This window comes from Alternaria ethzedia (assembly GCF_023757985.1).
Source record: "Alternaria ethzedia strain BMP 0044 chromosome Unknown scaffold_12, whole genome shotgun sequence".
Taxonomy (NCBI): domain Eukaryota; kingdom Fungi; phylum Ascomycota; class Dothideomycetes; order Pleosporales; family Pleosporaceae; genus Alternaria; species Alternaria ethzedia.
In genome coordinates this window covers 513,572-524,527 of record NW_026056205.1, presented here as the reverse complement: position 1 = coordinate 524,527, position 10,956 = coordinate 513,572, and the positions used below count along the sequence as shown (strand labels likewise).

General features: G+C 51.9%; 5 protein-coding genes across 5 annotated transcripts; 2 read left to right on the top strand and 3 right to left on the bottom strand.

Moving 5' to 3' along the window:
• Positions 1 to 232: 232 nt before the first annotated feature.
• Positions 233 to 1,078, top strand: J4E87_005728 (uncharacterized protein; the record flags this gene model as incomplete). The annotated part of the gene is made up of 5 exons (XM_049377335.1): positions 233 to 253; positions 309 to 404; positions 481 to 550; positions 612 to 988; positions 1,043 to 1,078. 5 exons carry the CDS (start codon positions 233 to 235, stop codon positions 1,076 to 1,078), a joined length of 600 nt encoding a protein of 199 aa, XP_049232961.1.
• A 221-nt stretch (positions 1,079 to 1,299) lies between these two features.
• J4E87_005727 (uncharacterized protein) lies at positions 1,300 to 3,008 on the bottom strand (the record flags this gene model as incomplete). Its single annotated transcript, XM_049377334.1, has 3 exons — positions 1,300 to 2,679; positions 2,952 to 2,959; positions 3,002 to 3,008. The coding sequence occupies 3 exons, from the start codon at positions 3,006 to 3,008 to the stop codon at positions 1,300 to 1,302; spliced, it is 1,395 nt and encodes a 464-aa protein (XP_049232960.1).
• Positions 3,009 to 3,010: 2 nt separating this feature from the next.
• Positions 3,011 to 6,273, bottom strand: J4E87_005726 (uncharacterized protein; the record flags this gene model as incomplete). The annotated part of the gene is made up of 4 exons (XM_049377333.1): positions 3,011 to 5,432; positions 5,525 to 5,666; positions 5,730 to 6,188; positions 6,270 to 6,273. The coding sequence occupies 4 exons, from the start codon at positions 6,271 to 6,273 to the stop codon at positions 3,011 to 3,013; spliced, it is 3,027 nt and encodes a 1,008-aa protein (XP_049232959.1).
• A 651-nt stretch (positions 6,274 to 6,924) lies between these two features.
• J4E87_005725 (uncharacterized protein) lies at positions 6,925 to 8,490 on the bottom strand (the record flags this gene model as incomplete). The annotated part of the gene is made up of 2 exons (XM_049377332.1): positions 6,925 to 8,381; positions 8,484 to 8,490. 2 exons carry the CDS (start codon positions 8,488 to 8,490, stop codon positions 6,925 to 6,927), a joined length of 1,464 nt encoding a protein of 487 aa, XP_049232958.1.
• Positions 8,491 to 9,620: 1,130 nt separating this feature from the next.
• J4E87_005724 (uncharacterized protein) lies at positions 9,621 to 10,867 on the top strand (the record flags this gene model as incomplete). Its single annotated transcript, XM_049377331.1, has 4 exons — positions 9,621 to 9,878; positions 9,931 to 10,106; positions 10,159 to 10,381; positions 10,442 to 10,867. 4 exons carry the CDS (start codon positions 9,621 to 9,623, stop codon positions 10,865 to 10,867), a joined length of 1,083 nt encoding a protein of 360 aa, XP_049232957.1.
• Positions 10,868 to 10,956: the final 89 nt, after the last annotated feature.

Genomic DNA, 10,956 nt, shown 5'->3' with positions numbered 1-10,956 from the left:
GATTCGGCTGGACCTGCCCCGCCCCCGCGCATTAGCGGCATGACATAATCAGCGCGCCACATGCTGGTTCCGCCGACCATGAGACGCATGCTGGCGCCAGGAGTGCTATCTCGGGCCACGACTCCAGGCTTCCTTTCTCCACGACCCTACCACGCGCATACAAGCTACACAGCCTTACCCTACCAGTCTCCCCACTTACTTTCCTCACGAATAAAATAAACCCGCCGCCAACATGAAGGTTCTCTATATTGGTGTAGGAGCCCATTCACCGCCGCTTCCAGTCTCGGACGAGTACTAACCATGTACAGATCCTCAAGAATGAGACCAAACCCGCGATCGAACTTTGCGCCGAGCGCGATCTGTCCAGCTTCGGCCGCTTCACACGGGGAAGCGTCGGAGAGTTCGTACGTCACCTTCACCGCACAGCCAGAGTTGTGGCAGGTCACACGGACCGAGGGACACAAGCTGATAGCAGCCCAGATGTCATTCACAGCAAAGACGGTCGCTTCTAGGACACTACCAGGGCAAAGACAGGATGTCGAGGAGTCAGGTACGTCCTTCGTCAGCATAGCCGCTTCATGCGCAGACACATGCTAATCGAGCGCGTCCAGATTACACATTCCACGCTTACGGTCGTTCCGAAGGCGTATGCGGCCTCATGATCACCGACCACGAATACCCCTCCCTCGTAGCCCACCAGCTCCTCTCCAAAGTTTGCGACGAGTTCCTCTCCAAATACCCGCGCTCCGCTTTTGCCAACGCGACCGAATCGGCCAACATGTCTTACCCCGAGCTCAAAGACTACATCGTCAAGTACCAAGACCCACAACAGGCCGACAGCATAATGAAGATCCAAAAAGAGTTGGACGAGACCAAGATTGTGCTACACAAGACCATCGAGAGTGTGTTGGAGCGAGGAGAGAAGATTGACAACCTAGTTCAGAAGAGTGATGAGCTGAGTGCATCGAGCAAGATGTTCTACACACAGGTGAGTGCTCAAGAGCTGGCAACTAAAAGCTCGGTCATGCTAACACAGTCACAGGCTAAGAAGCAAAACTCTTGCTGTATTGTCATGTAAAGTCCGGGCACGTTTTGGCGAATTTATCATTTTATTGGGCGTTGATACCTGACTTGTGTTCGAGACAAGTAGTCTTGCATACCTATTACCACATGTCAAGGCTGATTATCTCATAATTTCCTTACTTGTCATTTTGCTCTGAAGAATTTACATGTCGACTGGATAAGCATCGGTAAGGATTCTGCTCCAGCGTCTGCGCTGTGTAGCCGAGCTGGCGTTTCCTATTCATCTACACTGATGGCTACTTCCTCGTCCTCTTCTAGATCCATCGGATCAGGGAGCTCGTCTTCGTCTTCATCTGAGTCGGAGTCGGAGTCAGACGCAACGGAATCCTGGTCGAAGAAGTCCTCTGTCACCTCTGCTTGTACCAGCTCGGTCTCATCCTCCTCGTCGATATCGCCAATTTGCCGCGCATAAGCTTCTAGGTTGGTGCCCACGAGTGTTTCAGTCCTGTCCCAGTTGTTGAAATCCGTGTCAGCATCATCGTCGTGACGCGGATCTTGCCAGACAAGAAACATTTCGGTTGTAGTCAGCAAAATGTCAACCCAGGGCTGCTTCCAATCATCTTGCATCTTGCCGAGCCACTCCTCGATGCCGTTGATGAGGGTATCTTTTGAAGCTTCGTCGGCGAGTTCGCGGTAAGTGACATCGGGTTCATTGGGCGATTTGTTGCATAGCAGGGTGCGACATTGCCGTACATTGTACTCCCAGCTGTTCTTGAACGATGTCTCAGCCCATCCATCCTCTTCAGGACATCGATGGGGTGACTCAGGGTCGTAGGCAAGGCAGCGTCGAGCGAAAGCGGCACTAGAGCGATGACGAGTATCCTCCGGTGTGTCTGGTGAGTACGAGAGGCGCTTTTTTCGTTCCTTGCCTGTTGGTGTTCGGGGAGCTACTTCATCCGGTCCTGCTACGCGTGCAGGAAACTGAACACCCTTCGCATACACATCCACTGCCGTCTTGGCGCTGTACGCACGAACGACCTCCACGTCCGCAGCGGGATGCGCAGCCTCCCAGGTATCTTCCAATCGCGCGACATCCTCCAAGTTATCGACATCGTTGACTAGGTTGGTCTTCCGCATATAGTATGCTCGCTTGGCAATCTGCCAGCCTTCCGCTGTGGAGCCGGGACGTAAGACACGCCACGGGCCGCCGGAGTTCAACCACTTATCCCATAGCTCGGCAAGCAGCTTGAGATGGATCTGCAAAAGACACATCGAACACCAAGCAATCGTATCCTGTTCCTCGCCTTCTTCCTCGTTTTCTTCCTCTGCATCGTCCTTCGGTTGTCTTAGAGCATCTGGACGTGGATCTCCAGGATGTAGAGGGTGTCCACATCGCTCCGCCAATACATATCCCGAAAACGCTGGATCTGGCGACTTGCTCTCCGCTTCTTGAGTCCCATCGAGTTTCGAGCACTGTCTGGCGCGCCACTCCAGGAAGTCCATGTACTCAAACGCGGTGGGCAGGAGGACGTCATCGTCGTTCTCAGCAGCGATACCAAGGGCGGACTTGCGCCAGCGTTGGTAGAGTTCGATCTCGTACGGCAAGAAGAGCGCAGAGGCCTTGGGTACGATTTTCGGTGTAGGCAAGGCCATGTTCTAGTCGCGTGATACTAGTGGGTGGAGAAGCGCTGTTGCGAAAATGCGATTGCGGTTTGGAGCGGCAGAATGGAAGAGACGATGTTGAAGATCTCGTGCTCGTATCACGCAGTCAGAAGGATACGGACTGCAGGACATGAATTTTCAATGTTGTATAGCGAAGTGCGCGTGAGTGTGGGATTATGTCAACGGGGTGGGTCGCAAAGCTCAGTGAATGACGCAGCGCGGACATTTTGTAATAACAACAACTGAGCATTCACTCTGCTATTCACTCCGATTTCTATAGAGCACTCGTTGAGATGCTGATTCCGCATATGCATACTCTCCATGGTTATCGAGCTGCTATGACAGTGCCATCATATCCTTTTTTCTCAGATTCGGTCACGTCGAAGAGCATAGCACCTGGTTCCTGAGCCCCTGCACCTGTATTCTCGTTACTGAGATCGAATGCAGAGTTTATCGTCGCTGCATCCCAGTTCTCGTCTGATATCGCCGAGCTCTTCTGATACATAGCCTGCTCAAGTTTCTCGTAATCACGCTTGTAGTCTTTTGTATCCGCATGCGCTTCTCCCAGCGTCTGTCTCGCACCTTCATACGTATCACGATACTTCTGCAAAGCCCGCACAAAGCTCCCCTGTTTCTCTAGTACTCCGGCTAGTATCCACATGATCTCCAGAGTTTCGCGACCATGTGAGCCGAAGCTCTCAGTTCGCCATGAAAGGCAAACTATGGCCAGTTCTTTTGCTTCTTCAAGTTTGTCCGTATGTGCGATTGTATGGGCGAGGTCACTCATCGTCTGGAAGCGCTCTGGATTATCGTAAAACTCGCTGGAATCGTACCAAGAAAGTGCACGACGTAGCAGGGCCTCTGCTTCGATGTACTTTTCTTGAGAAAGTAAGATGCGTGCCAGTGTTGCAGCAGCTTCGGGCACTGTGGAGTCATTGTCCTCGCCAAACATACGCTCTTTCTCTGAAAGCGACTCTCTTAGATAATACTCCGCGTCGGCGGATTGACCATCTAATTGCAATCTCAACCCGATTAGATCCAATTCCTTGACCCAGCTAGTATCGCGTGCTACATTTCGTGCTTCAGAGGCTTGTTTCCAGGTGACGTAGGCTTCATTATAGCGACTTCCTGCTAGAAGAAAATAGCCGCGCTTGGTAAGGGATTCTTGCGTGCTGGGATGCGCAAGACCAAACTTGCGGACTCTGACTTCGAGCGATTGCATTTGGATTGCTTCGGCTTCTGAACGACGGCGTTGAAAGGATAATACATCGCCTATGCGATCCATGGTATCCAGTGTATCGAGATGTCCATGGCCGAGAGCTTTCTGCTGCAAGCGTAAGATATGGCGATACAGAATTTCCGATTCCGCATTTCTGTCTGTCTGGAAAAGTAGGAGTGCTTGCAGTTTACGGCATTTGAGTGCTTCGGGTGTCTTTTTACCTCCTGTAGTTTCGAAAGCCTCAGCCGCAACGCGGTAAAGATCTTGCGCTATCTCAAGCCCGGTTCTTTGGTCGTAGTAACGCGCAATCTTCCTGGTAAGCGATGCCCATGCACGTAAGGGATGTATGGCAGCATTCGATGGCCGGTACGGAATGGCAGCATATGCATGTGCGATCAGAGGCTCGCATCTCTTGAAGTCACCGTCATCTGAGTCGTGAAATCTATCATCGAGGATACGTATGAAGTGTTGACTCCAGATATCGAGCTCATCATGTTGAACGAGCCACCTTTTAGTCGTGAATTGCACCAGCGGATGCATAGAGAAATGCCTCCTGTCCCTGTTCATCTTGATCAGGCTAAAATCCCTGAGAGCGAGCCAGTCGTCCTCAAAGTCACGAGGGAGGCTCTTAGGACAAGACAACGACTGTTGCTCTATTTTCTTTCGGCGCGTATGAGGCCGTCGCTTCCACCATGATTTGCGGATGTTCCGTGACGAAAGTATCACTTCGCTGTATTGCCCCTGGAGAAGCGCCTCCGGAATGTCCTGTCGATCAAAGAGACACATCAGCGACAAGAGCCTAGAGGCCGAAGGCATGGTCTTGCGGACGTACTCGAATGTGATTCTCCATGTCTTGACGATTGAGTTGGAACGCCCTGCCTTACGACGTAGCTGTGGAATATCCTCTTCTAAGGCGTTTGAATCTTCCTCATCCTTCGTGCTAAGCTCTTGTAAATAGTCGCGTATTGGTAAGGACCGTCTGCTGATATAAGCTGCCGCATGAGTAATTGCGAGCGGGATGCAGTCGACAGTCTCAACAAGTAGTCTCTTGTCCTCATCTTCGTGGCTATCTTCTAGATGCGTTTGTAGGAGCGCGATTGCCTCTGCTTCACTCATTGGCTCCACATGCTTTATGTTTTTGTAATTGCAGGTGATCTGAAAAGCAGCGTCTCGGCTTCTCGACGTGACTAGGACTGAGCCATTTGAAGATTGCGGTATGAATTCTCGTATCTCTTTGGACTGGTCGGATCCCTTGTATTTCGGCGGTAGACGGTTGAAGACGTCCTTGTCGTCCGCGTTGTCGATGATCATCAACCATGTTGCATTCGCTTCGTTGCGCAGCCAATCGTAGACGAGACCAAAGACATCCGCGTCCTTGTCGCTTGCGCCATTGATGCGCAAAATTCTGGCAATCTCACGATAGCTCTCTTCCATCTTCGTAATATTCTCCGCATCGATCCAGAAAACCCATGTGTTTGGAAAGTCTCGTTGGACTCTGTAACCGTACTCAATTGCAATCTGTGACTTTCTGTTCTCAATTTTAGCTGCTGCAAATTGCCGTGCTGGGCAACGGGGAATGCGAAGGCTGTAGATAGTTCAGCCGGGTGGTTGTGTACGTACCCGATGCCGCCTGCTCCCACAAGCGCATGTCGCGATCCAGGTCCCCTCAAAACAAGGAGATCAGCAAGCACAGATCTCTCGATGAAGTCGACATCCTTGCCAAAAGGACAGATGAATCTCGGCGTCAGAAGTGGCTGTGAAACTGCAAGTTGTTGTTTGTTAGATCGATGAAGCCCACGTTCTATCATGGGCGACGCCAACATACCTGTGCCACCTCTGTTATTAGCTGCGATAGCAGACTCCAATGTCAATGTCGATACATAGCCTCTGATTACACCTTCTATGTGCTTCACTTCGCTGTCATAACGAAAGCTTGTAACGGCTTTGAGATTGCGAGACGCATTTGAGTTGACCCGCGGGCGCATCTTGAATATGATATCCGACAGAGCCTGAATTTGAAGTTCGAAGTCTTTGATAAGTGGTTCCAACGCTTCCTGGCTTTCTTGAGAAACCCTACCATCGTCAATAGCCTGCCGAATGCGCCTTAAAGAATTTATCAGCGTTGGAAGCTCGACGCTGAGTGACTTCAATGCCCTTGGCAGACCCTCGGTTGTCGCTCTGAAATCGTTAAGCCGCTTGACAACTTCTGTTGTGATGTGAATGATCGAGATGATGTTTGCAGCGACGCCAAAGGCTTCCATGACGGGGAGGACGGGAGGGCTGACTGAAGGCAAAGAAGCTACGGGCAAGGAACACCCAGCGACGAGGAATCCACCGCGGGGCATCCAGAGAGACCTTGATTTACGCATGAGCGCGGCACAGCAAGGCTGCGACGACTTGTGATGCATCGACATGGGTTGCTAGAAAGTCATTCGCTGAAGGCGCGTACAGCAGACGCGCGAAGAAACCCGTGCGATCAATTCACGCGCCCTTAGGCAGCAGCCCTCTTGAAAGTGAGCATGCCCAAATTTTTGTTGAGTTGATATTGGCATATCAAGAGTCAGAATGTTGCGATAGTCGTGCTACAGTGCCCATGGGCAGGATTGATCCCTTAGAGAAGTGCGAAGCGTGTTGGGCTGGAAGGCGCCTGCCAGGCGCAGCCCCGGGGGCGCGCGCGTCCAGGCGTCCAGGTACGGCGCTAACCTAAAACACGATGGATGCGAGGTGGGGCAACATCTCACCAGTTGACGCGTACAACCTTGCCCCATCACCAACGACGTTCGCAGCACTGACAAACTACTGCCGCGGTCGAAGAAGTCAATCAGCTGAAACGACGTGAAAGAGAACATCTTGAAGGATCTGTATCGGAATAGCAAGCTGATTACTACCTAGGTAGAGCTACCATCCTACCGTCTATTGCTGCAACAGCGGTTGACCAACGCCGAACCTGGGTACTAACTCTACACCTCATTAAGTAAATAAGCAAATTGGATATCTCGACATTGAAACATTTAGACCGATTACAACCCCCTCGATTTACCAACACCTTCGTACCGGAAACCCAGAGCTTCGAGAGGCACAGGATCGACGACGTTACGTCCATCAAAGACGTACATTGGACGGCGCATGACCTGCGAAACGCGCTTCCATGATATCTCCTTGCGCGTTGTATCCACATCACCGTTGTGTACTGAGTCGCCGCGAACATGCCCGCTTCTCGTAGGCTGCTTGTTGCTGAACTCGTCCCACTCCGTCAATATGACCACGGCGTCGGCGTCGGTACACGCTTCGTAAGTCGAGGAACAGACCGTGAGTCTGCCTTTGATGCTCTGCGGACTCGGGTTACTGCTCTCGATGTCGTGCAGTATTTGCGATTCCTTGACTTGCGGGTCGTAGATCCTGACGTTGGCACCTTCAGCAAGTAGGTTGTTGACGACTGTGATAGCTGCTGACTCGCGAGTGTCTCCTGTGTCCTTCTTGTATGCAAAGCCAAGAATAGCAAGCGTCTTGTTCGAAAGCGAATTGTACAGGCATCGCACTATGCGGCGGGTAAATCGGTCCTTCTGGTACTCGTTTATGTCGACTACTGATCGCCAGTAAGCGGCGACCTCAAACAGGTTCAGGGACTCTGCGATGTATGCAAGAGACAAGATGTCTTTGCGGAAGCAGGAGCCACCAAAGCCGGCCGATGCCTTGAGCATTCGAGACCCAATGCGGTTGTCCAATCCAACGGCATAGGACACCTCATCGATGTCGGCGCCTACTGCCTCGCACATGGCACCCAGTGCATTGACACTGCTGATCCGCTGAGCGAGCAGTGCATTTGCAGCTAGCTTGGCCAGCTCGGAGCTAAACAAGTTGATCGTGATGATGCGATCTGGGCTGACCCAAGCTGAGTAGATTTGAGAAAGAGCTCGTGCAGCCGCCAACCCTTGAGGAGTCTTAAGAGAGCCGATGAGAACGCGATCAGGGTTCGAGAGATTTTGGATAGCGGTTCCCTCGGCCAAGAACTCAGGGTTTGATAGGATCTCAAACTCGACGCCAGGTCTACTCGTTGCTCTCAGAACATCTCGCAGCGTATCTGCCGCCCGGCATGGCACAGTGCTCTTTTCTACGATGATCTTGTTGCCTGTAGCAACAGCACCAATCTTTCGCACAGCAGACTCCAAATAGGAAAGCTCACTGGCATGTCCGGCACCCTGACCCAATGTCTTGGTGGGGGTATTGACGCTCAACAGGATGAGTTCGGCTTCGGCAATGCCGCGGTCGACATCTGTGGAGAAAAAGAGGTTTGGCGTTCGCTTGTTGGGGATGCCGTCGCGGGCTGGCTTGACCACATCCATGAGGCCAGGTTCGTAGATGGGGAGATCTTCAGATTGCCATGCAGCAATGCGCTTGCTGTCATAATCGACCACCGTCACCTGAATGTCGGGGTTGGCGTTCGCCATGACTGCCGAAGTCGGTCCTCCCACGTATCCTGCACCGATACAACATATCTTGGTTATGCGTCCGAACAATTTGGACTCATGGGTGGAGCGGTATGAGGGCGCTGGGGTGGGCGCATCTTGCCGTGTGTGACTAGACATGAGGAGTGTGTGAGGGTTTGCAAAAACGAGTGTATAACAGGATGCCTGGTAATCGAGCAGGACAAGGACAAAGAAGCCTTCGTGGAAGTGAGCCGGATACCTATAGGTACACAAGGGTATCGAGATGTTGGATGAAGTATCAACCAGCCATAGTCACGGACCGAGCGGCCGAAGATACTCATGGTCGCCTGGACGGCTATCGGCATCTTCTATTATCGTTTACACGATCTCATTTTGGCAATTACTGGTGCCGAGGATGGACCTGAACGTATCGGACGGCTAGGAAACGCTTGGTTGGGTGACATGATGGTGATGAGCGCTAGCGTGACGGAAGTACCGGGGACGCCACAAGGATCAATTGATGGGGTGCCTGCCAAGCCAGCCGGGGCCTTCTTAGTAACGTCGCATGTTATCTTTGTGATGTAATCCTTAGCACGAGTACTCCACCACTCGGCGAGGCTTGACATCGATTTCGCATTTTGGCCACTATGGCTATGCGCGTAGCTTTTCAGTTAGTTCTGTTGCAGGACTCCAAGCTCCGCCCCGAGTTACGCAGTTTTTCGCTCCGCCCCAGAGAACGCGCAGAGAAGCCAAGTGTCATAGGACACTAACCCATAGGGACTGTTCTTATTCTGCTAATATCGGAACCCGGCAACGCATGATTACAGCGGATGAAGCCACTGTGCCCAAACTATGGCTTAGTTGGACTTCATGGCGCAGTCAATGGTCAGCACAGTTTCAGCGGGCCAGCGCACACGTGCAGCCACTACACATTATTCGCCCTTGCTTGAGATGCAGTGTTAACTCCGGTCCCCGACAGCCACACCTTACCCGGATCCATCGTGTGACACGGCACACACCGTTCTCAGCGGGTCCTGGGCAGACAGGCATGCGAAGGAGCTAAGGTGTCGGCCAACCGCAGCATTATCCGGTCGTGGTTGAGGATTAGACGCGAAGAGACTTTGTTGGCCCTAGCCACAGTGACGCTATAATCTCTTTCAACTAATACTTGTCGGATCAAATACCGGTTCAGCCACCTGAATTTGAACATCCCTTAGACTGTCGAAACGCCTCATCGCGAGGTAGCACGCGACTCCTTCCTCACGTCGACCGACAAAGACGACAACATCATGGAGAAATTCGAAATGGCTCAGGCCGAGCCTGTACTCAACCAAGTGGCCGAAACCGATGAGCAATATCCTGTTGAACTGGATATCAAGGAGAATGAACCGCTACTGGACCTCGAAAGCCAACAAGATGGAAAGCATGTGCTTTCTCAGCGTCCTACAGAGCCAGCTGCCAATAGGACGAAGACGTTCATATACCTGGCGACTTATTTTATAATGAACTTGAGTCTCACATTTTACAACAAAGCTGTTATGGGTTCGGTATGTAGCAGGAGCAGATACGAGGAGTCGATTTAGCTAACGAGATACCCAGTTTCCGTTCCCGTGGATTCTCACAGCGGTACATACCGGAAGTGCTGCTCTTGGAAGTTCAGTCTTCTTGATGTTCGGGCATTTCCAGCTAACGAGGCTGACGCCGCGCGAGCATCTGGTCCATTTCATGTTCTCGCTCTTGTTCACGCTGAACATTGCAATGTCAAATCTGTCGTTGTAAGTTTCCATTACCTTACATACATCTTCGTACGCTAATAACTTCGCAAAGAGCCATGGTCTCTGTTCCCTTCCATCAAATCATGCGAGCGACATGCCCGCTCTTTACCATTCTGATATACCGTGTTATTTTCTCCCGAAGATATGCACTGATCACGTATCTGTCCATCGTCCCGGTAATGCTAGGCGTCGGACTGGCTACCTTTGGTGACTACTACTTCACCGCCATTGGATTCACCCTGACACTCATCGGTGTGGTCCTCGCTGCCATAAAGGTAAGTAATACCCGAAGGATTATGCACGTTCTCGCGAAGGATGCTAACAGCTCGAAATAGACCGTTGTTACCAACCGTTTGATGACGGGGCGCCTGCGACTACCCGCTCTGGAGCTGCTCCTCCGCATGGGGCCCCTGGCCGCAGTGCAATCTCTGCTGTACTCGGTGCTCATTGGCGAATTCTCAGAATTTCTTGCTTTTGTGAATGCCGGACACTTTACAAGGGAAAGGATTCTGACAGTCTCGGGCAACGGCCTGCTCGCATTCGGCCTCAATGTCGCGTCTTTCGAGACGAACAAGCTGGCGGGCGCGTTGACCTTGACCATCTGTGCAAATCTCAAGCAATGTCTGACCATCGTATTGGGAGCCTTCTTGTGGGACGTGCCTGTCAGTCCGATGAACGGCGCGGGCATCCTGCTCGCTCTGGCAGGTGGAGCGTGGTACAGTAGTATAGAGCTTAAGTCAAAGGCGAGAGCAAGTGGATGAGCGAATGACACATGGCGTCGCGCTTTCTTAGCGTGACGCGCTACTCTAGCGAGAACAGAGTCCGTGCACATGTGATTCTTCTGTGACCC